Source organism: Vespa mandarinia, chromosome 6, assembly GCF_050613455.1.
Source record: "Vespa mandarinia isolate Hongniang chromosome 6, ASM5061345v1, whole genome shotgun sequence".
Lineage (NCBI taxonomy): Eukaryota > Metazoa > Arthropoda > Insecta > Hymenoptera > Vespidae > Vespa > Vespa mandarinia.
This window is the reverse complement of record NC_140815.1, coordinates 1,341,518-1,365,722: the sequence shown is the minus strand read 5'-3', so window position 1 is coordinate 1,365,722 and position 24,205 is coordinate 1,341,518. Positions and strand designations below refer to the sequence as shown.

At 33.6% G+C, this 24,205-nt stretch overlaps 3 protein-coding genes across 10 annotated transcripts; 1 reads left to right on the top strand and 2 right to left on the bottom strand.

The window, feature by feature from the left end:
• Positions 1 to 3,574: 3,574 nt before the first annotated feature.
• conv (insulin like growth factor binding protein acid labile subunit convoluted) lies at positions 3,575 to 12,833 on the bottom strand. 7 transcript variants are annotated; one of them, XM_085657794.1, is made up of 13 exons: positions 12,697 to 12,764; positions 12,171 to 12,203; positions 8,868 to 9,119; positions 8,502 to 8,789; positions 8,194 to 8,431; positions 7,841 to 8,087; positions 7,047 to 7,301; positions 6,298 to 6,614; positions 5,892 to 6,189; positions 5,190 to 5,670; positions 4,788 to 5,051; positions 4,458 to 4,686; positions 3,575 to 4,244 (listed from the first exon to the last, which is right to left on the bottom strand). In XM_085657794.1, the coding sequence occupies exons 3-13, from the start codon at positions 9,115 to 9,117 to the stop codon at positions 3,908 to 3,910; spliced, it is 3,204 nt and encodes a 1,067-aa protein (XP_085513920.1). In that variant the 5' UTR covers positions 9,118 to 9,119; positions 12,171 to 12,203; positions 12,697 to 12,764; the 3' UTR covers positions 3,575 to 3,907. The 7 variants fall into 7 exon arrangements, with proteins under 7 accessions (XP_085513920.1, XP_085513916.1, XP_085513922.1 ...); XM_085657792.1 differs by having other exon boundaries at positions 3,576 to 4,244; positions 12,058 to 12,203; positions 12,697 to 12,812; XM_085657790.1 differs by lacking the exons at positions 12,171 to 12,203; positions 12,697 to 12,764 and adding an exon at positions 10,634 to 10,790.
• A 491-nt stretch (positions 12,834 to 13,324) lies between these two features.
• LOC118440857 (uncharacterized) lies at positions 13,325 to 16,560 on the top strand. Of its 2 annotated transcripts, none has more exons than XM_085657688.1 (4): positions 13,325 to 13,754; positions 13,844 to 13,887; positions 13,990 to 14,252; positions 14,330 to 16,560. In XM_085657688.1, exons 1-4 carry the CDS (start codon positions 13,745 to 13,747, stop codon positions 14,433 to 14,435), a joined length of 423 nt encoding a protein of 140 aa, XP_085513814.1. In that variant the 5' UTR covers positions 13,325 to 13,744; the 3' UTR covers positions 14,436 to 16,560. The 2 variants fall into 2 exon arrangements, with proteins under 2 accessions (XP_085513814.1, XP_035720401.1); XM_035864508.2 differs by having other exon boundaries at positions 13,331 to 13,784.
• LOC146872925 (uncharacterized) lies at positions 14,514 to 21,904 on the bottom strand. The gene is made up of 2 exons (XM_085657686.1): positions 17,122 to 21,904; positions 14,514 to 17,038 (listed from the first exon to the last, which is right to left on the bottom strand). The coding sequence occupies exons 1-2, from the start codon at positions 21,887 to 21,889 to the stop codon at positions 15,183 to 15,185; spliced, it is 6,624 nt and encodes a 2,207-aa protein (XP_085513812.1). The 5' UTR covers positions 21,890 to 21,904; the 3' UTR covers positions 14,514 to 15,182.
• Positions 21,905 to 24,205: the final 2,301 nt, after the last annotated feature.

The following is a 24,205-nucleotide window of genomic DNA, read 5'->3' as shown; positions in this document are numbered from 1 at the left end:
TTCGAACCGCGAGTAGGCCCAAACAGTGGCGTAGGCATTAGTCTTTTAGCATTTGAATTTAATTCGTTGATAGAAAGAAACGGTTAACGATCGTTTAAAAGAATTCTTTCTATATTTTTTTTTTTTTCTAGTAAACAATTTTGTTCTTTTTTTTTTTTATAGAAAAAAAAGAAAGGAAGAAAGAAAGAAATAGACAGACAAACAGACAAATATAAAAAGACAGAAATACAAACTTTTCTCTGAAATCTTTTTTCTATTGATTTAATTTAAGAAATCACTTCGATATACCGTCGAATCATTATAATAAATCTTGACTTCGTTGCTTGGGACTTCTTTCTTGGTCGATGTACAAAAGTTCGCAATAAGTAAGAAAAAGCTGGCAAAGAACGAGTGGTGGACTGGTCGATAGATGTTTGGTATGCTCGCACACGTAACCGTAGTATACGACGGGTATCTATTAATTATACTGAAGGCGAATGCGAGCGGCTATGGACCGTCGCGAAGAAGGTGTAACTCGTTCGAGTCTAATTGATTTATGAATCGACGATTCGCGCGTGCGCGCGCGCGAGAAAGATATATATATATATATATATATATATATATATAGTTACTTATATGACTACGATTTTTAAACTTTCTATCTAATTGTACGCTGTAAAAATTATTGGAATGATGAAGTAAAAGAAATAAGCAATAATATTCGAAAGTAAACGTCCTTCTTTCTTCTGCTTTTTCTCTTTTACCGAGACCGAGATGCGCGCGCATAATATTTTCACGTGGGCGTTTGGTCCACGGTTGTCGCGCTGCTGGACCTTACATGGACTCGAACCATGAGTCACTTCCCAAAGAAGAAGAGTATGCAAAACGATCGTGTATTGGCTTACCCACGCGGAATGGAGTCGGAGGAAAGAAAAACGAAGAAAAAAAAGAAGAAGAAAAAGAAGAAGAAAAAGAAGAAGAAAAAAAAGAAAAGAAGGAGGAAAGGTATGCCTCTGCGAGGTTCCTTTGCGGCACGTACGTTTACTTAAGAACAAGAGTGTATGACACGAGTCGAAGGATAGCGTATATACGAGGAAGTGCACGCGCTTATCCCTGTCCAAGATAATTGGCGTGTCACCATGTAATAATTAGGAAGGTGCACGCGATGAACCTGTTGTCGGAGTTTTCTTTTTTCTTTTCTTTCTGGTTTTTTTTTCTTTCCTTTAAGTTTCAACGTACCTATCCAAGTATTCGTCTTTTCAAATTATTTTCTATTTTAAACTCGCCGTCGATTTCCGTCGAAGAAAAAAAAAAGAAGATAAAAAGAGAAAAAGAAAAAGAAAAAAGAAATTCACAAAGAAAAGAAACCGAGAGAGGAGAAGAAATGTAAATTTACTCGCACCATACCTGCTGCCTTGGGGGGACTCACGAGAGTTCTCCTTCCCTTCACCTCCTCCTTCATCTCCTCCTTCCATCCTTCTCTCCTTCATTCCCGACTGATGAGAGGGGGCAGAGAGAAACGGATGTCTGTCCTTTGCGTTCAACGCAACAAAAAGTTCCTTAGACTTCGTGTCCCTTCGTCCACTCTCGGTAAAACTCGTGCGTTCGTTTCTGACAGCGCGCGATATACTCTATTATCGGGGTTCCAGGTGAAAGTGTCCAAGCGTGCGTTTCGTAACGAGTAACCGCTAGTGGTTGCACGGATCTTACGATCGGATCGTTCCTTCGTAGAAATGTTGAAATGCTGTTGAAAGAAAACGATTAATGAAATCGTGAGATCTTTGAAATTTCGTTAGAAATTATCGGCCAAAAGTACGCTAGGACATTTTACGTCAATGTAAAACGATTTAAAATGAATGCGGTTAATGAAACTATTATAACAAAATGAGATAAAACAAATAAAAAATATTATTTTTTAACGTCTGAATTTTCTATTATTTGCATTTTCAAAAATTTTTATCCTGAAAATTTAGAAATTTCGGAAAAATCATTTGTCATTAAATTCAAGCAAAAATTAAATTTATCTTTAGCGATTATTGAAGCAACGAAAACATCGATTAGAAAAATCGATCGATCTTATATATTTTTTTTCATTTATTCTTTACCTGAGAGAGTACGTATCGATCGTATACATATTGTAAACGAATAATTTACATTCCCGTTAATTCAAAGAAAACTTCGATAGCCATTGTCTCGCTGAAACTTAAAAAATATCTTCGGCGTCTGTGTTGCACATGCCCCAAAGAAGTTAGACTCCGTGTGTATTTTTCATTTCTATACGTTAACGAGGCACGCGTGATCGAGAGGAAAAAAATAATGGAGAACAATGACAATGGTACGTTGAAGCATGTATATATATATATATATATATATATATATATATATACTGTGTTATATATATATACATATATATATATATATATATATATATATATATATATACACCTATGTGTATTCTACATCGATTTTAATCTTTGTTTAGTTTCATAGAACTCCCGACTCGCTTTCTCATTAAAGGGTTTTCCCTTCTTACTCCACGTGAGCAACTCCCGACCGAGTAGCAGGATGCTAATTATGAACTCGGAGAAGAATGAAATGATCTTTTAGTACATAGAAACGAGCGAACGTAAGCGTCCTTACTTCCTTGAGAATTTTTTCATCTCGTTTCTGCGTTCGTTCTTATTATATTATTATTATTATTATTATTATTATTATTATTATTATTATTATTATTATTAATACCAGTATTATTATTATTTTTATTATTATTATTATTATTATTATTATTATTATTATTATTATTATTATTATTATTATTATTATTATTATTATTATTATTATTATTATTATTATTATTATTATTATTATTATTATTATTATTATTATTATTATTATTATTATTATTATTATTATTATTATTATTGTTATTATTATTATTATTGTTATTATTATTATTATTATTATTATTATTATTATTATTATTATTATTATTATTATTATTATTATTATTATTATTATTATTATTATTATTATTATTATTATTATTATTATTATTATTATTATTATTAGTATTTTTATTACTAAACTTATTTGACTCCATCATTGAAAATGGTTCGTGAATTAGGTTTCGTAGGATTTGATCGTGAACTCCGTCCTCTTCTCTCCCTCCTTCTCTTACCACGAGTTATTAAGACCGATTGTTCATTAATTCGTTGAGCCTCTACTTTATTCCTAACAATTATAAATTATTGACATCAGTCTTCCAAGCATAGCAGTGTTTTAATGTGCATATATATGCATTACTAGCACATTACTAGCATATATATGAATTACTAACTCTTCTTGTAATTTCCTTTTTCTCTCTTGTTTTTTTTTTCTTTACCACAGGAGCGAACGAAGCGATAACGAAAGAGAGAGAGAGAGAGAGAGAGAGAGAGAGAGAGAGAGAGAGAGAAAGTTAGATTTGTAGCGTTCGATACTATTGACTCGTTCAGGCGGTACCTTTGAATCCTTCTATCTTCTCTTTTCTACTTCGACTAAAGGTGTTCTCTTAGTGTCTAATAACAAGTGTACCAGATAGTATAATTATTTAATTGTAATTATATATTTTACAAAAATAAATAGCCGACGTTCAACGTCCTTCGATTCGTACACGATCCTTCATATGTACAATTCTACCCTTCGACGATAACTATTCACATATAATCAATAAGATACATATGTATGAGAATATGTATGTGTGTATTTTTAATTTAACTTACGCAATTACTACGTTCTAAATTATATGGATCAAGAAACATATCAAATGTAACTAAATCTCTAATGTTTGTCAAGAACATTACGTATGTAATACGTAAGGATGTAATATCTTTTTCACAAATAATTTCTTTAAATTTGTATATCGAAAAAATTTATCTCCAAACGAGTTTCAAAGGAGTATACGAAGAAAGAGAACGATCGCGATTAGAGAGAAACTGCTTCTTAGATGTGCCGTTCTACCGTAAGTTTGTTCGTTCAGAATCTGACATTGCGATTCTCGGAAATGTTTTACGTTTCCTTCGGAATCTCTAGCCAGTACGCAGAGCTCGTACTTGCTCCTCGATACAGGTAAATCCTGAATCTTATAAGACCTGGCATTGTAAACGAGGTCCTTCTCGATCGTTGACTTGCTACTTCCCGACTCTCGTACTACTACATAAAAATCACCGATGTCTTCTCGCGATGTCACGTACCACGTGGCCTTCCAACTCTTATCCTCTTTGTCACTGAAACATCAATGTGACAAATCATTTATTTTCTTTATTGTCATTTATTATTTATTTTTCATTTATTTATTGTGTAATTATTTATTATTTTCTTTTATATATATATATATATATATATATATATATATATATATATTACGGTTCCAATTAAAAGAAAGTTAATCATCGTAATTTTGAAATTGGGATAATTGTTTTCTAAAATTTTTTACGTACTACTCGATATTTCGATACTTCACATCAGGCGTGATATCCAATTGTTCGTTCTCGTATATCTCTTCTGTATTACACCCCATCAGATCTTCCGTGATTTCAGAAAGAAGCTTTTCAGAAACATAACTTGGACTTTTGCATGTAACATTCGACCATTCCATAGGCATTTTGCTGAATGTGTTCAACCATCTTTTTAGAGGTCGAACGTGACAATCGCAATGCAACAAATTTCCTATAAATATTATGAATAACAATATTATAGATTTGTGTATTCTGAAAAGAGCATTAATAGATGTGTGTATAACAAACTATGTGTATATAGATTAAATTTACCGAAATAATGAATTCTCGTGCCATTTTGAATAATCTTCATGAAATTCTCGTCGAATACATCGATTTTATTCATTTCTAAATCCAAAAGCATCAAGTTTCGCATTGGTAGAATTTTATACATTGGTAAATACGTCAGATGATTATGGCTTAGGTATAAGTAACTTAAATTATTCGGTGGTTCAAAAACGTTTGGTTCTGAGATATCATTGATATCATTGTACGATAAATCCAACGAGTGTAATGCTGTGAGATTGCCGATTACGTCTAAAATCGAATAATATGAAATTTCACGTTGTATAAATATGAATACTTATTTTAAATTGATATTTGTTTTAACAATTAATAAATAATTTTAATAATTAATATTTCTTTTAAATTGATTCACTTGAAACGATTACTTACAACGACGTATCTCATTGATATTGTTATGACTTAGATTTAAGTATTGAAGTTTTTTTCCACCGATGGTCAATTCAAACGTTACTACAGGCATTGTGTTGTACGAGAGATCCACTTCTTTCAATTTGTATGGAATCCAAGGATCATTGGGTAACATTTTTCTCGTGATGAAAGAGATTTTATTATGACTAAGATTGAGCCGTTCTAATGACAGGCAATCGTCTAGCAATCCGTGAGTTTTATTATCCAATCTTTCTAATTTGTTATAGGATAGATCGAGCGTTCTTAAAGAAACCAAACCTTGGAATGCCCCGTTTGGTATGTAAGTAATATTATTGTTTGTCAAATTTAAAGTCAATAATTGAAGAAGACCTTCGAAAGCGCGATTATTTATATTGTGAATCTGATTATTAGCGAGATTCAATTCGAATACGATTGGTAGACGACCAAATGCCGCTTTGCCAAGTTGTGTCAAATGGTTGTCCTATAAAAAATATTTATATTTATTAAAAAATATTGTCTATATATATATACATATATACATATAAAGGACAGATTTTTAGATGTCTTGTTAACTTGTCACGATTTAGAAAATATTTTTATTTATCGAAATTTCATTAAATTCGAACAATCGTAATTATTGTATATTCTTTTATTATTATTAAGAAATGTTTAAATCATTTTAAAAGTTCAAACGCGACTGACCTGTAAATAGAGATATTGCAAACTGCTTAAAGTACTCAAGGCTTCCCACGGTGGTATGGATATATTATTCGCTTGCAGGTTCAAGGTCCTCAAGGTCAACAGGTTTTCGAAGCTCCCATGCCGAAGATTATCGCCTAGTCGATTCCTCGAAAGATCCAACGAAAGGAGAGCGTTCATCGTAGGCCATACCTCCAACGTTGGTATTTCTTCGAGTAAATTTTCTGAAAAGTCCAAGTGACCCAACGGATTTGGCAATTGAAATATCTTGCTCAGTCGATTGTTCTTCACGGTTATGCTTCTAAAAATTCATAAGCATTAACCTCGCAAAATATTCTCTGTGAAAAGTTGGATGAATTTTAAATATAGAATAAAAAAGAAAAAAAAAAAAAGAAGTAGAGATAGCTACCTGCAACTGGCTAATCTGGTTAGACTACCACGTGCTATGTCGTTGAGTTGATTGTAGCTCATATCTAATTCGAGTAATGTCGGCAATGGACCGAATGTCGACGGTTTTATCTTCTCCAAGGAATTATGAGAGAAATTTAAAAATCGTAAACTAAAGAGCGTTTGAAAGACGCCATTGTGTATGTCCGAAAGATTATTGTAAGACAGATCAATCGTATGGAGTTCGTAGAGCTTCGGAAACGTTTGACGTGGAACCGAATGTATCAAGTTGTGAGATGCATTGAGTATTTTTAGTCCAGTCATGTTGTGCAATGGTACCTGCAATCATTTTGCGTGTTACCTATTACTGTTCATTTTCTTACCGTAATAATTTTAACGAATTGTATATATGCAAGGTGACTGTACTATCGTACTGAAACACCATATGTCAAATAATCTTATATATAACGTTAGTTCTTATTTCCATATGTTACGATAATTCATATTATGTGATTTTCAACATTATTATAATATATTAGTTGTTTTCGTAATAGTCTATTTCGAAAAATTTGAACGTTTCTTTGAAAATAAAACTCATATTTAACTTGTTGTAGGATTTTCATATTATAGATATATTTATCTATTTTTCCCATGACAGTCGATTAATCTCTTCCTCTTCCTCTTCCTCTCTCCTTCTCTCTCTCTCTCTCTCTCTCTCTCTCTCTCTCTCTCGGAATCAGTTTATCCCGTAAATCAAGCAATTCTATTTACCTGACCCAACGAAGTGAACAGATTGTAGCTGAGTTGCAGTTCGGTGGCGTACGTTGAACTGTCGAAGGAATATTTCGAAATATTCTCAAGTTTGTTGTGACTAAGATCGAGCGAGGTAATATTGGCGCAGTTCTCAAATGCTTCAGGCTCTATTGTAGCAATTTCATTGTGCGATAGATTCACTTTCGCCAGGAAAAGATCCTTGAATGCTAATTTCTCCACGGTTGTCACGAAATTCTCGGAGACATCTATGAGCTATGAAAAATGTTGTAAAATGAAAAAGAATTAAAAAAAAAAAAGAAAGGAAAAAAAGAAGGAAAAGGGAAAACAAACTTATCCTATAATTTTATACCGTCGAGCTCTCTTGCGTTTCCTTTATTACGATATTCGTTTAAGTATGACTCACATTCATATGCGTTTTTTGTGCAATAATAATTAAATAGCAACCGATAGCAATCTCTAGTATACATCAAAAAGTGAAAGTGGTCGAAGACGCAAGTGGAGACAATATACTAGTTGCTCCGATATATGAGAGAAACCTGTGGTATTACGACGAGTTTTGATAGCAAAGCCGCGTTGCATAATCATATACATTACTATGTTATCGCACGCACATGAAACGGTATATATATATATATATATATACATACATATGTATATATGTATATAATTATATATATAATTATATATATAATTATATACATATATATATATATATATATATATTAATAACTTACATAAATATAATATATATATTTATGTTAATAATCGTGTGTATTTGTATAAATACGAACCTCAGCAAATTGTAACTGATGAAACATTTGATAATCGATTTTCTTGATGAAATTCCGTGATAAATCGATGGTACCAATTCTTGTGATCGAGCCAAAAGTACCTCTGCCTACTTCATTAATTTGATTGTTGCTTAAAAACAAACGTCTTAGGAAACGCATGCCACGAAACGTATTTGAGTCAAGTTTCCTAATCTTATTGTGACTCAAATTGAGAACCTTCAAGACGGAATTTCTTGCAAAAGTTCCCCTGCAAAGAACGAAAATAGAAAAAAGAAAAAAAGAAAAAGAAAGATGGCTGATGGAAAGTACAAATTTTTATGTTTTATTTTATCTTTGAAACTTGACGTACATACCTCTTTAAGTCTGAGATCGCATTATGAGAAAAATTACACCATCCCAATTTGATAAGATCGGCAAGATGAGAGCCGTCCAACTTATCAATAAGATTGTTCGACAAATCAAGGAATTCGGTATCCCTGAGTCCCTTAAATTGATTTCTTTTTAAATCTTTGATTTTGTTATCATGAAGATCGAGAGTTTTCATTTTTTTTAAAGGTTGCAACGCTTCGACTGGTAACGAGGACATAATTCCTGTAATATAATCGATATTAGAGATCGAACGATCGTTAAACGTTAAAGTTCAAATCATGATATTACTTACCGTTACTGATTTCTAATTTTTCTAATTTCGCGGCTGCGGCACTCTCAGCGAAACTGTTCCCTGGTAAAATAACGATACGATGTCCAATGATACTTAATAGACTAAGATTTCCTAGAATTTGTAGTGCTTCCCTTGGAAACTTTTCAAGATGACTGTTTATCAAATAAAGTTCCTGAAGGGTTCTGTTCACTCCGAGAAAACTGTGTTCCTCGATTAATCTCAATGGCGTATCAATAAATTTTAGGACTCTAATGTCTAATGGATAAAGAGCTGGTCCATAGAAACGTCCTAAAATTAAAAGAATTCAATTATAACAATCATTTATGTGAATCAGAAGATCCTGAATATTATAAAAGTAATTCTCACCGATATTGCATTTATACAGGATCAATTCTTCGATAGGCATACCTTCGTTCCCTAATTTAACAAAAGCCAGGCTCAAGCTGGCTAAATTCGTATTTTCGCAATGAATATATAGTCCTCTGTCGCTTCCACGAACGCAAGTACAAGGGTAAATATCAGTGGGTATCTTAGGACACGTAAATCTTGGCCCAGGTGGAATATATTCGCCCATGATGGGCAGGGCCAAGCCCAGTACAAAAGGGACCAGCAACATTTCTATAACGATTTATCTTCGTTATACAAATTATCATAATTATTATAATTAAGAATATTTAACTTTTAATTAATAATTGCCGTTCGTCATGTGATTTCGTCAAGCTCTAAAAGTTTTAACCTCGTTGAAACGAAAGCCGATAGAAAATATTTTTAGAGAAGTCCTCGTAAACATAAATGGCTGCGATTGAAGCTTTCTATTCAGGGACTTTTAACGTTTAAAATTAATTCTTACATCATGACTCACAAAAGAAATCATATATTCAGATTCTCCATACTATCATCCCACACGAACAAGAGGTGACTAACCGATGATTTATCGATGATAGCCTAAAAATGTCCTCGAAGTGTCCTTTTATTTTCCACTTTTCTTTTTTTTTTTTTTTTTTTTTTCTTTCTTTTTTCTCATCCAAAAGGAGACGTCTCTAAGCGATATTAATTCACTTTATTTTTCTTTAATAAAAGATGAGAATATTGTGGGCGTAGAAGTAACTTTTGCTCGTCCTTTTTAACTTATGAAGTTAATTAATTCGTATAGGTAGGTGGATAGATCTACATATATTACTATCTGACATTTGGATTGAAAAAAAAGAGATAAAAGAATAAAAAAAGAGATAGAAAAATGATCGAGAGATCAACGTCCTCGAGTGCAATAGAAAATAGATGATTATTTTCAGATTATCTATCTTCATCATACTTGTGATTCTTATGTCAGAAATTATAAGGGATGCGTGAGAGATCGATCATAATCTTTGCAAGAAGAAACAAATTAAAAAAAAAAGAAAAATAAAAGATATGTTTATCGCGATAAAATGGACTTTGTTAAATGTGAGAAGGTAGAAGAAGAAGTGCTTACAATTAGATTTTAAATCTTTCGCACGAGATGAGAGGATGAAATATTTGACATGATGCGAAAAGATGAAAACTCGTAATGTTCGAGCAAGTTTCGGTCAAGGTTCAAACGAAATATTCTTTCGAGTGTTGTTGCTTGCGTCAAATCAAACTATTTCATCGGCGTTCTCTTTCTTTTTCTTTCTATATAACTGTAAATACTAAGCGAGATGAGCCAGGTGCGTAACCGCGCGTAAATTTCCATAGAAAATGAACCGTTAGCAAAGTAGTACGTATGTAGATATATACATAAATACGTTTGAGATCGAGATAAGGATAGATGCCACATTAGAAAAGTGCGTGGGCTTATGATGATTAGAGAAAATATATTTTTTTCTTTTACAATGAACGGGCAAAGATCGTTTTAAATTCATCGCCCTGTTTCTTTTCTCTTTTTTTTTTCTCTTCAAGGTTATAGGAATGTTTATTAAAATATCAAGAAATACGAGTTCTTTCGAACCAATTGAAATGGTTAACATTGAAAAAAGAAAATGTAAGCTCGTTCGAACGGTCAAACATTTGAATCATTAGAACCAGAATAACATCATTCTAATGATAGGGCACGGCGTTGTTTTGATGAATAACAATAGTAGCGTATAATTAAAGTAATCGAAGGAATCACTGACCTGGTAAATCCAACAACATACTTTATTGTGCATCCAGTAAATAACCGTGTAAGAAGGCGAAAAGAAAGGCACGGTGATCTAGTTTTACGGTTAGTAAGTGCAACTCTCACAACGTAGTATACGTAGCTACGGATACTATAATCATCGTGATGGGTAGAATAATAAAAACTAATTAGCTGATATACAGAATAAATATACATTTTTCAGATATCTTTGATATGTTTTTTATAACGAATAAATCGATTTTATTACTTTCCAATGATATTAATTTATTATTAAATTATAAAAATTTCAAGAATTTGGGTTAAGTACAGAACCAAATTATATTTTTACGTTACCATTCAAGTTTACGATAAACATATTATAATAACATCTGTTGGAATAACAGATATCCTTTCACTTGTTTGAATCGACCTCGGTTGGTCTTCGTTGAAAACAAGCAATGGACCGGATCGGACCCGTTCCGCGATAACTTCGTGTCTAGTATTGAAGAAAAAAAAAAAAAGAAAGAAATAATGTATTAATCGATGTTATTGACGTAATGAAAACGGGATTCGTAAATTTTCATGCGGATCTTGTTACTGAAAATAAATGCGTTCCGTGGCAGCTCCTGAACAGAACCAAATTCAGATATCTCGAAACACCTATTAGCAGAGAGAAAATATGTTCGTAATCGATCTTAACGGTGAGAAAGTAACGTTCGAGAATAAAATCGAGTAAATGACGATTCAAAGTTAGCTCAATGGTTCGTGGGAATTCACATCTTTCTACTTTCGATGTTCAAGAAACCTACAGACGATTATAAGAAGAAAAATCTTATTCCACGTTCTACTTTCCTACGATTTCTAATCATCGATATTATTATTTTTGTCATCGTTGTCATGTTGGATGAGAAAAAAAAAGAAAGAGCAGGTACTTACGTAAACGATATATTTCCGTGAAATAATCGTCGAAGAAATATTCGAAGTAAAGAAAAGAATAGAAAGGAAAAGAAAGAGAAAGGAAGGAAGAAAGAAAGAAAGAAAGAAAGAAAGAAAGAAAGAAAGAAAGAAAGAAAGAAAGAAAGAAAGAAAGATCGTTTTAAGGTTCTTTTCTTTTCATCAAAGAAGTTAACAAAATCATTCCCAAGGATATTTTCATTTCACCGGTTGTCCTTGCCGGTCGCTCGATAAAAATACTTTATCTAACGGACGTAGTATCGGTTTCAAGGTGACAAGGAGAGAAATATCTTTCTTCTTTAAATATGCATCGAATATTAAATTAATGTTTTGTTTTTTTTTTATTCTTTTTTTCCTTTCGTTTTCTGTTTTCTTTACCTTTTTTTTTTTTTCGTTTCTTCGAATTTAAAGAAAGACAAAATTTAGAGGAAAAATTATCGTTAAAGATTTGAGAGACGAAACTAGATAAAGTAAGAAAGTAAGTACATGTTTCATCCACGCATCGGTGTCACCGTTGAGACAGCGTGGTGAACTGAACGGATGAAGCGCTCTAAAGGCACGTGGAACGATCGCTTATCTCAAGAGCACGTGTGTAGTACCTGTCAAATGCAACGACCCCGACGAGTATGTTTCTGTAAAAGTCAGGCGTAAACGATCGATCTAATTCGAATGAATTCACCATGACGTTGCCAAGCCCATTGCCTTTCTTTCTCTCTCTCTCTTTCTCTTTTTCTCTATCTGTTTCTCTTTTTTTTCCTTTCTCTTTCTTTTTTTCCTCGCTGTCAGAGAAAATTTTCTTTAATCGATTGAATCGAATTGCACTATTGACGATCGAATTTAATTCACGAACTTAATAAAACTAGTTTGCGTTGACACTATGCACATAAAAGATGCAATATTTCAAAGTCACATGTCACATGTTCGTTTTTTCTTTATTTTCTTTTTCTTTTTTTTCTTTATCGTCTTTTTCGCATACGAACGATGAACATACGTATGTATGTATGTATATATGATGTATGTATGTATGTATGTATGTATGTATGTATGTATGTATGTATGTATGTATATAGAAGATAGAAAGAGAGAGAAGAGAGAAGACGAAAATATACGAGTCACTATACGCACGTTACGTTTCAACTCGCGTTTCTTCAAGACATTCTGTGTATGGTTCCTGGATGAAGTTGCCGTGAAAACTGAACCACTGCTCGACGCTAAAGAGAAAGGCAGGCTTAGAGAAGCGAGGCGTCCCTCATCGACTCTTGATACTTACTGTCCTTTCGTGGACATGCGCCCTTACGTCGCCATACGACGATAGACTTTTTATTCGCATTCGAATTCGCTCGAAGCGTTTTTCTTTTTTTTTCTTTTTTTCTTTATTTTGATTTTTACAAAGTTCGTAAAACATAACTTTGTCGTGAAACACAAAATCAACGTATCGAATTGGTTTTTAATCCTTTTTTTTCCTTCCTTCTCTTTTTATCTCTCTCTCTCTCTCTTATTAGAATTCTTATTGAAATGTAAATTTTGATTATACAAGCTCGAAATTTCATTTGAAATTATATCTTGAAAAATTTACGAGGAGTATGCGAGTTAAAAGAAAAAGAAAGTCGAGCTGTGTTAATTAGATAAGTCGAGTGAAAGTCTTTCCTAATATTCTATCATTAATTAGGCTTTATGAATTTTCTTGCTTAACAGCGACATCTGTTATATGTTTTATGTTATCATAGCAAAAGTATTTTGCTCCTGATAGATAAATTAAATGAATTGTTTATAATACAAAAACTTATCGCATTTATAGAAAAATAAACTAGAGATTACCAGTACTAGTTCCGATCTTCAATTTTTGAATTTTTTTAAAGTCCTTGAACATAAACGAAGACAGGATGTTATTAAATAAGATTACTCGTACGGTAATGCGAGATACGTGGATCATTTTAGAGATTACATGCTTGTTAAAATCAATGAATTCGTTAAGTGTCTTAAGTAACTAAGAAGAAACGTGTGTTGTCCGGCTATCTGCTCTTATAGAAGTCAGCTGCATTGCCAACCGAGAACGTCAGTGGTTCGATCGAGTGTCCGTTCTCACCGATTTAGATTCGACGAGTTAAAAACTCTGAAGAAATCTGTTGGAAGCGATAATACCGTGATAATTTTGTTCGAGTCGCTTTTAAATATGGCCAGGGGTGATCTTTTAATACTAAATATTATATATTGTAAGTAATAACGAAATTATATAAATATATATTTATCAAAACTTATCGCTTTCGTGTAGTATTTTTAGGTACAACGATGGGTTTACCAACTTTTGGACATATCGTAAGCAATCTCTTTTAGAATTAAGAAATTCTTATTTTAAACGTTTTTTTTTTTTTTTATTTAAATTTCTAATATATTTTTTTTTTTTTTCATTTATTGAAGGAACGCAATCGTCTAGAAACTTACGAAGATCTGTCGGATCAATCAATCGATCTGAATCTCTTCAGCAATTTGACTTTTCAATTTTCTTGCGAGAACAAACCAATTGGTCTTTATGCCGATGTCGACTACGATTGTCGGATTTTTCACGCTTGCGACGATGATGGAAAAGGCTTTCCAATGATTTGCCCGAATAATACGGTCTTCGATCAAAGACAACGAGTTTGCAGTGACATTGTAAACGACTGTGAACACGCTCACGAATGGTAAGCAGAAATCGTAATTTTAGATTTCATTATCATCTCTTTAATGTGTTTTTTTTTTGTAACTTTTTTTTTTATAGGTATTATATCAACGAATTACCTTATTCCGACGAATTGACAGATTATAACAAAGTTGAATCGATCGAGGACAATATTCCCACGGTCGTGCCACTTGCTGCAGCTTAAAATCAAATTATTGTATCATTTGTAAAAAGTTTATTAATTCTTCTTTTTTTTTTTTTGTAATAAAAACACTTAAAGAAAGAAAACACGACGAGAATAATATGTATATTTTATTCGTTAATAACTCATAATCAGAGATTATCATTGACAGTCTTAATCTCTACGAAATAACGATCCGTCGGTCGTTTTTCCAAACTATCCTATTGCATTAAATTATAAATCATATTATAATTAAAGTATTAAAGAACTTATATGACAAGTAATTTGATTATATGAAAATCATAAAGAAAATAAATGATAATGCGTCACCCTTCACCGTGAAGACCCCAGGAAAAATAAATATTATTTGCCTCATACCTAAAAAATCGCATTGACCCTTACGATAAACGCTAATTTGTCGAGATACAATATACGAACCCTTTTACTCTTCTTTTTTTTATCGAATGTACGTACGTACGTGTGTGGGTGTGTGTGTGTGTGTGTGTGTATAGGTGTGGGTGATATATCATTAAACTACCTTACATAACGTTAAACGAGAATTTTTCTTGCGAAACGTCGATGAGTATTGCAAAATATCTACGTAATAGCGAAGTTCATTGAAAGCGATTGATGCTTTTCGAGCGTCGATAGTACGTAATTAAACGATATGCGTTAAAATTAAACGTTATTAAAGCTAATCCAACGAAAAGGGACGGTAATGTAACCGTACGTAATTACATCTAAAACAACGCAGACAATTATTTATTACTCTTAGCCGTAATAAGGCGCGTAATATCCTTTAGGTGGCCAAACTACACCCGGTTCTGTCTTATCGTTGTCATAGACGTATTTTATTTTAGGATGAGTGCTCGGTCCAAAGAATGCTTGACGAATCATTGCAAACATGGCCGAACCTAGAGCCATATTGCTGAGCATCCCGGCCATAGTGGCAGCTGCACGTGCATGAGCAAGCGCCGTTTGTATCAGGAAAGAAATGACAAAACCTATTCCAGGCAACATTTGCATCATTTTCATTTTCATATTTCGACCCAATTCCATGATCGTATTTGTGATCTTTTTAGGGACAATGTCCTCGTTAAGATGGGGTAACTGAATCGTCAGTTTTGTACGAATATCATTCTCAAAAACTTTATCGTCCTGTTTTATACTATTTTCGATATCAGATTCGTTCAACAGATTACCTTCGGATCTCTCAACTTTTGTCTCCTGCAAGTAAGAATCTGAATATTCATTCACGAACGATCTCAATGTGTTCTTCGTGCGATCTTGTCTGTTTCTCGATGTTTGATCGTCCGATTCTTTTTCCAAATCGTAATTTAATCTAGCGTCTAACGGAATAACCCTTAAATATTCCGACTTATTCGTTTCCAAGTTGAGTGGTACGATGTCTATAGTTTTGTCAAATTCATTAGTAGTTTTTTTTCTCAACGATCTTAGATCGTCCACTTTGAAGGATTCAAGTTTATTCATAAACTTACGATTCAATCGAGTACCAAAAAGAACTTCGAATGCTCCGTAGGCATCTTCCAAACTGAGATAATTTTGTGAACCACCTTCTATATTGTCCGAAATGTTCGATTTTATTTTATCAAGGAACATGCTAATGATCTGCTCATCGTTTATCGATCGATCTTTCGTCTTCTTATCATCGTCATCGTTATACTTTAAATATTGATAATCTATGTCCTGGAAATTATCGTTTAAACTCCTATCCCTTTTATCTTTGTCCTTTTTACTCTTATCCGAATCTGGTCTCTGATCTAATACTTCTTCCATGATATCACTGATGATCGTAAGAATGCTAGGTAAATTCTTATTGTCCTTTATTTTTGTACCCCGACCTTCGCGAAAACCTGCGAAGCTTATACCAACTTCCCCATTACCGTAGCCTCTTATCTTTAAGAAACCCCAATTGGTTTGGAACTTATCTTCAGCTAATTTTTTATAAGTTTCTAACAAAAAGTTCTCAATCGATTCCTTCCTGGCTAATAACTCTTTTTCGAATTCGAATGTGGACATTCCAAAGAATTGTTCAATCTCTGTCTCTATCGTCCTTCCGAATGGATTGAAACTTGGTAAAGACGGTAGAGATGGTAAATTGCTAGATATAACTGGCCACACGAATATGCCCATACACCTGATGAAACTCAAACTGCTAATACATTGAACGATTCTCGACAAAAAACTTCGTTTCGACGTAGCTGCGTTTAAATCTTCTACTTTTTTAAGTATCTCGTATTGATCGGCGGTCAAGGAATCCCTTATAGTAGAATTCAAAGTGTCTACGAAATATTTTTTTTCATTGTTCGAATATCGATCGTTTGTCAGATTTTTTAATCTTGAGACTTGGATCAATAATTGTAAAAATTCGGATTCATCAATATTTGGAAAAGTTGATTCGGATTCCTTCAAATTTTTCCTTTCAGTTTCCATCCTTTGTGGATAAGATTTGAAAAGATCCACAACACTCCTTCGTTTTCTAACTTCTTTAATCGGCAACTCGGATTCCGTTTGTTCCTTATCAGACAAATTGACTTTTTCCATAGAAATATCTATGAGGGTTCCAGATGGTTGACCAGGATATCCAGGGATTATGCTTTGATCATCTGCAAATAAAGGGAAGTCAAAGATCGATAGTTTGTATAGGAATGAAAAAGTATTGTTGATTTAATTAGTAAGATAGATTCACCTACTGACGGTGTCGACGGTGATACCAATGACTGCCTTGTTTTTTCTGAATCAAGTGTTACGGCCGATGATTGTTGTACAGCAGCTAATATCTCTTTCGGATATTCAATCGTCCTAATAGCTACCGGTATGTTTCCTAATTGCGATAGATCGAGAAACTGACTCGTTCCTTCTGGTATTTGGGGTATTAACCCTGGTAGCTGTGGAATACTACCTGGAAGAGAAGGGATATTGGGTGGAAGTTGAGGTAAGTTAGGTATTTCAGCCAATGGTAAGGTACCGGGTAGTTGAGGAATTCCTGATATACCTGGTACTTGACTGATGTCAGGCAGTTGAGAAAAGTAGTCGCCAAATTGAGGAAAATTTGGTAAAGATGGGAGATAGGTTTTCAAGGTAGGCCAGCTAACATGTTGACTGCAGGCTATAAAATTATTAGTACGCATACATTCTAACATTTTCATAACGTATGTTGGTCTTACAGGATCCGGTAATGCTCGTTCCATAAGTCTGATAATATTGGTTTGTTGTTTTGTTAATACAGTTTGTATTATTGGATTATTGGTATCCAAGTAGGAATGATCAAGTCGTGGTCTCGAATCTTTTTTTAACGCTTCTTCCAAAATTATTTCTATTTTCTTCTGAAAATGTTCCAGTGATGTTTGCTCGTTGACAAGATCCGCTCTATCCTCTTCCGATTTGAAATCTGAAATACTTATATTTAATGATGAAGGTAGCTTCGTTCTAGCTATACTTTGTGAAATCCCAAATTCAGGGAAACTTGGCAATCTAGGGAAAAACTGATGAATCGTTGGCCAAGTGATATCTTTGGTGCATTCTAAGAACGTATTTCTTCGAATGCAAGTGGTCATTCTCTCAATGAAAACAACACGTTCGGATTCTGGCAAAAGACACTCTGCTGTTTGAATTATTTGATATTGTCTATCCGTGAAATAATGCAATAAATCTTCTTTTCTCGTGGGTGAATCGATACGTGGTAAATTCGGTGTAGAAATTCTTACTGCTTCCAAAATATTCAAGATTATAGCTTCGGGGTGTTCGGTGAAAATCGGAACAAATCTTGTATCTGTTATTGTCACTCTTGCATCTCCATGTTGTCCGGTTTTAACATTTGTCTCCGAAAGATGAGAAACCTCCGCATTCGAACTATTTTCTGTTAGATTATGAGACGTAAGAGAAGAAATAGAATTTTCATTATTCGGTACGTTTGAAAATATACCAAAATTCGGGAAACTCGGAACTCCTGGGAAATAATCAATCAAGGTAGGCCAGAGAATGTCTCTCGAGCAAAGTATAAAATTATATTCGCTAACGCATTTGATCATGTGATCTATGAACTCAGATCTGGTTGATTCAGGAATCAAATTCTCTGTAATTCTAACGATTAATTGTTGTTGAGCATTTAATAAATCGTAAAAAAGTTGCGTTTTGATAGTTTCGTTCGATGATGCGTTAACAACGTTCGGAGACGATTGTTGAATCTTTTTTAAGATATTGAATATGACGGATTCAGGATGTTCCGTATATATTGGTACGAATCTTGTACCAGTTATACTAATTACAGGAACATTATTTTGTTGAGAAGTTGTTTTCAAAACAGGCTCAGCTTGAGCAGACGTTCTGGACATTATTTTTACGGTAGATTTTTCTAAAATATCAGGATCGATCGCTTCTTGAATATATTTCGTCGAGTTTTGCAAAATTTGTTTGCTTTCCGTTAAACTGTCTAAAAGCGATGACTCATTCGATGAAGTTTCAATTTCTATTTGCGAAAATTCTGGCAAATTTTGTGAGTAATATGCTATCGATGGCCAGATTATATATTGTGTACAATTCATAAAATCGTTTCTATCTTGAAGACACCTCAAAACTTGTGCGAGAAATGTGGCACGAGCTGACGGCGGAAGAATATTTTCGGCCAATTTCAAAATTTCAAATTGTTTCTCCGTCAGGGTCGTCAAAATTATCACGTTTCCAGAGACTGTTTGCGAAGGAATCTCGTTTACGCTTTTTAAAGAGTTCCGAACTTGTTCCAGTGTTTCAATAATTTTAGATTCCAAATTCAAACGAGGATCATCATTTTTTCTATACAATATGTTAGAAGTAGGCGCTTGGGTTGGTATCGTTTGTGGAATTTGTGGTGACATAGGTATTGTTTGCGTAGGTATATTTGGTATAGTTGGTATATTTGGTATACTTGGTATGCTTGGTACATTTGGTATAAGTCCGAAAAAATCTGAAAAAGTTGGTGAAATACTTGGAAAAGATGCGAATAAATCGGACAAACCGGGAATCTGGATGTCTGGGAAGAAAGAAGAGAAATCGGGAAGATTTGGAATGAATTGTTTAACGGTGGGCCAAGTCGAATATTTCATACAGGTTAAATAATTATATTCTTGTATACATCGAACAGTTTTTTGAACAAATTCCGGCCGATAAGAGAGCGGAATAAATTGCTCGGCCATTTGTATGGTTATTAATTGATCCGGAGGAATTACAGTCGTGTAAAAGTTTGTTGGTTCCTCATAGAGAGACGATGTCGATTCTACTCTTGGATAATCCTTGAGAGTATTCCGTAAAACGTGTATGATCACTGTTTCCGGCGTAGGCTTCCTCATTCTAGTAGCATCGGAATCGACGACCTCAGGAAGTTCTCCAATCTCATCGGAGAAACCAGGAAACGGAACGATCGGATATTCAGGAACTATGGTAATACTTGGATACCAAGTTTGATAATCTGGAAAAGCTGGTAGAGTTGGAAAATATTGTTTCATCATGGGCCATGCGAAATATCTTAAACAGCTGAGATATTCGAATCTTCGCACGCAGGAAAACATTTTGTCAGTATATTCACGACGTAATTCTAGAGGTAAGAGTTTTTCACCTAATTGAAGGATCTCTAATTGTCCAGGTGTCAGCAACTTTTGAAAAGTTTTATTCTTTGAGTCAATCAAGTATGGTGGCTTATCTACCTCGAGACGCGATTCTAATGCTTGTTTTAATATCGATAATACCACGGATTCCGGTGTTAATAATCTTTTCTGATGGACGCTGGAAGATGATCTATCGATTTTTTCTCGATTACTTTGAAATAGATCGATCAAATTTATTTCTATAGGTATATTAGCAGCAAATACTTGACTGATAGATTCTGGAATATTATCGGTTATGATCGGCCATATAAAGATCCTCATGCAATTCAACACGCTAAGTCCCCTAATACACTCGTACATGTTGCTAACGAAAGATTGTCTTTGCTTTACTTCGACCAATTGTTCTGCGCACTTGATTATATCAATCTGATTTTTGGTCAAATCTGTCGCGTTCAATTGACTGGAATATGATTCGCTTAAGTTCGTCGATTTTTTCGAGGCAACGATATCCTTCAGCGTTTCCAACAATTGATTTTCATTAAATTTCGGAATTTCCGGGAGTACGTCGATCGCGTGTTCTTTTAAATATTGAACGAAGGTACGATTTTTTATTTGTTCTTGTAACAACATCGCCTGATTTCTCCATCTTTGAAGACGATCATCGATACTATTTAAAGAGGAAGAAGCCCGGATGTTATTCTGATATTTGACATCCGATAAATTACTTCGTTGATTTCTAACCTCGTCAATGTTTTCCTCGGTTACAATCACATCGTCGATTCCAAGCAATTTTGCTTCATTAAGAATCTTAACTTCGTCAACATTTTTCTTATTTTTTACGTTATCTTTTACCAAACCTAGTGCATCGTCGCGAATGGATATCAATTTTTTAATTTGGCTATCAACGATCGATTTCTCTTCGTTATCGGGAATTTCGGAACCATCCTCGGCACTCAAATACACGGTTGAGCTTTTGTGCTTGAACTTACCTCGAGCTTCCTCTAAATATCTTTGTTCTCTTTTCGATTTAATCGATTTGGTCATTGTTATTGGATTCGATTCTTTATTTCGATCGATTTCAGAAATATTTTCTTCATTGGCAATCAAACTTCGAAGATTGTTACGTATGTCCTCTTTTATCGCTAAAGTATTATCAGTCTCTATCTTAGCAATATCATCGCTTTGATTTGAGGTTTTTATTTCTACCGGAATATCTAGAACGATGTCGTCGTTGTTCTTGACATCGTCAATCTTGATAGCCTTTTTCTGCGAACGTTCACCTTTGGTCAGTCCGTTATTACGATCTACATTGATCTTCGAAGATTGATCATTCGGTAGCTCTATCTCGTCCACCGATTCTACTTCAGCGTCAAATCTACGAATGCCTTCGTTCTTTATGGCATCACCTTCGGCATTACCGATAAAACTTGCTTCTGTTTCTTGGACTACACTCTTAACGGGTAATGTTAAATCGTTCCGTCGTCTCTTTTTTGCAATAGAAGTCTCATTCCTCTCGACGTTCCTTTCAGTTATTTTGACTTCATCCTCGATCAATTTTTTCTCTTGTTCGTGCCAATCGATCGATCCTGAAAGTTTCTTTCGACTCGTTTCGTTTAGTCTTACCTGATCGATCTTCTGCGCTGACGATTCCGAAGTAATCTTCTCGTGCTTGTCAATATCATCGTAGGATACACTCCGCGAAGAAACACCGTGAAGGAGGAAAAAGATTAGGATGAAGAAAAGAAAATAGTAGCTCCGTGCTAAACTACGGATGATGCTCGTTCTTGGCCGTAGGCGTTGAGAGTTGAGTGCTCTCATGGTCGCGGTCGAGAGGCGAATGTCTCGGCCACTTCTCGGAGCCGGTCTATGGTCAGCCATGCCACACGTATGGTGATACACATACCATCGTCTTCCAATGCGGAACACGAAGGTACACGAGCGTGTACGCATGCATCTAGCCCTACCAACAGCAACCTGGCATTTCCATTTTTGCGATTCTTCTCTATGTGCATCCTTGGAGACTTCGAGGAGAAGCAAGTTCATGGTTTAACGGCCCTGGATTGAACGTACTATCGATGAAACGGCCGCGGAATCTTTTATGCTTACCAGGTAAAAACTTTTACAAAATTTATATTCCATCATTTTCTTTTCTTTACGTTTTTACGTTTTACCATCTAACGTCTACTTTCATTATTCCTTTATGACATTTATTTATGATCATGCTTTCCTGATATTTCTCATTAATCATCGGTATTATAAAGAAGATTAATCATAATAAATGAATATATATATATATATATATATATATATATATATATATATATTCATATATATATATATATATATATATATATATATATATATATATAATGTATATAAGAAATATACATTGTATAATTACAGACCGTAATCAACCACACGTTCGAAATGATCTTTTTCTTGTTTTTTTTTTGTTAAGTTGAAAGCAATTAAATACATATTACCCTAGAAAATAATATGCTGTGTTGCTTTTTAGGATCTTTTTATTTAATATTCATCTTCCTTCGAGTTCCGTATATGTACGTGAAAATTATATCATCTCGTCCTAGAATATTTTTCTGTCAAAATAAATGCTAAAGCATTCGTAACTACGGATATATTTTTCTTTCTTCTTTTTTTCTTTTTCCTTTTTTTTCAGTTGCATTTATACACGAAAAATTCATAGTAATCATAATGATTTGAAGGAAAACAAAAAAGAATTAGTCCATAGTTAGCAAATTCGAGTCTTAAGTGAAAAAAAGAAAAAATAAAAAAAATAAAAACAGAGAAAAAGATAGAAATAAAGAAAAATGAAGAAGTTTCATTGGCCGACAGTTCTCTTCGAATAAAGTCCGATGCGGGTTTCAGGTTCATGTTTAAAACAGCTTCTTCGTTCTCGGTGCAAGGGGTTGAATTTTTAGTCCTTGAAGGAATCGAGACTCGAAGTACCCGTCGGTGAAGGTAGAGCGATGGAGGGAAGAGGAGAACGCAATGCATTTTTGCAGTGATCCTTATTTTCTAAGATGGCTGCTCTTTACCCCTTACTTCTTTCCTCCTTCCTCTTCTCTCTTTCTGTACTGGATTCTCAACGTAAAGATGCTACAGTAAACCTGTATTGCCTTTCTTTCTTTATCTACTGACTGTCCGCACGTTTTAAGCTACGTTCACAACGCTTTACATTGTCCATACACCATTCTTTGATAATGATTTGAAGAATTTTTCCAAAGACAACGAAAGGAATTGTATTTTTGAAAGAATTGTGTATTAAAAAAGAAAAAAAAACAAAACAAAACAAAGTGTACAATTATTAATAAGAACTTTTTTAGATCTAATTATGAGTACAAGATCTTTTTTATCTTTTTTTATCATTTTAATTGTAATCATATGACAAATCTCATTCTTAATAGCGTAATAAGATTTATATATTTATTAGATTTTTATCGCTTATATGTACATAGAATATGTACTGCAACTTTGCTCTATATCTAATGACATTTATAATAGTTAATGCATGTTAAATGATTTAACTTAAGTTAATAAACGATTGACAATTGCATTAATCAGGCATTTATTTTTTGTATAGTATATATCTATGTAAAAGCTATGAAGATATGAAATAATGTGAATATACGGATTAATAAAATCAAAGACGCAAGAAGGAAAGAAAAAAAAACATATCATTTTCTTTCAATATTATATTAAATAGTTTTAATAGCGGTCTATTTTATATTTTAATTGAATATCATCATTTTCACGATTCCTTTCGAACTAACATAATGGAATAAAAGAGACTCGTCTTCATGGTTAAACAATCGCGCTCAAGGTGACGGTCGTACGCGAATGATCGTCGGACAGTGACCGTGACAGTGACGTAGAAAGTGGGACAAAGTTCCCCGCAACATACATTGTTCGAAAGAGCTCCAAAATATATACCTACTTTTCCTTCCATGATAACTGTATTGGGAGAAAGGAAGAAAGAAAAAAAAAGAAAAAAAGAAAAAAAAACTCATTGATCATCACATTTGTGAAGGTTATCTTCGCATTCACCTAAAGAAATCCATTGGAAAACAATTTTCTCGAAAAATTTGAAAAGAATTATAGTTTATTCTGGGGGAAAAAAGAAGAAAAAATAAAATCGTTCTAACATATGAATGCGAATTTGTTATAAACAACAAA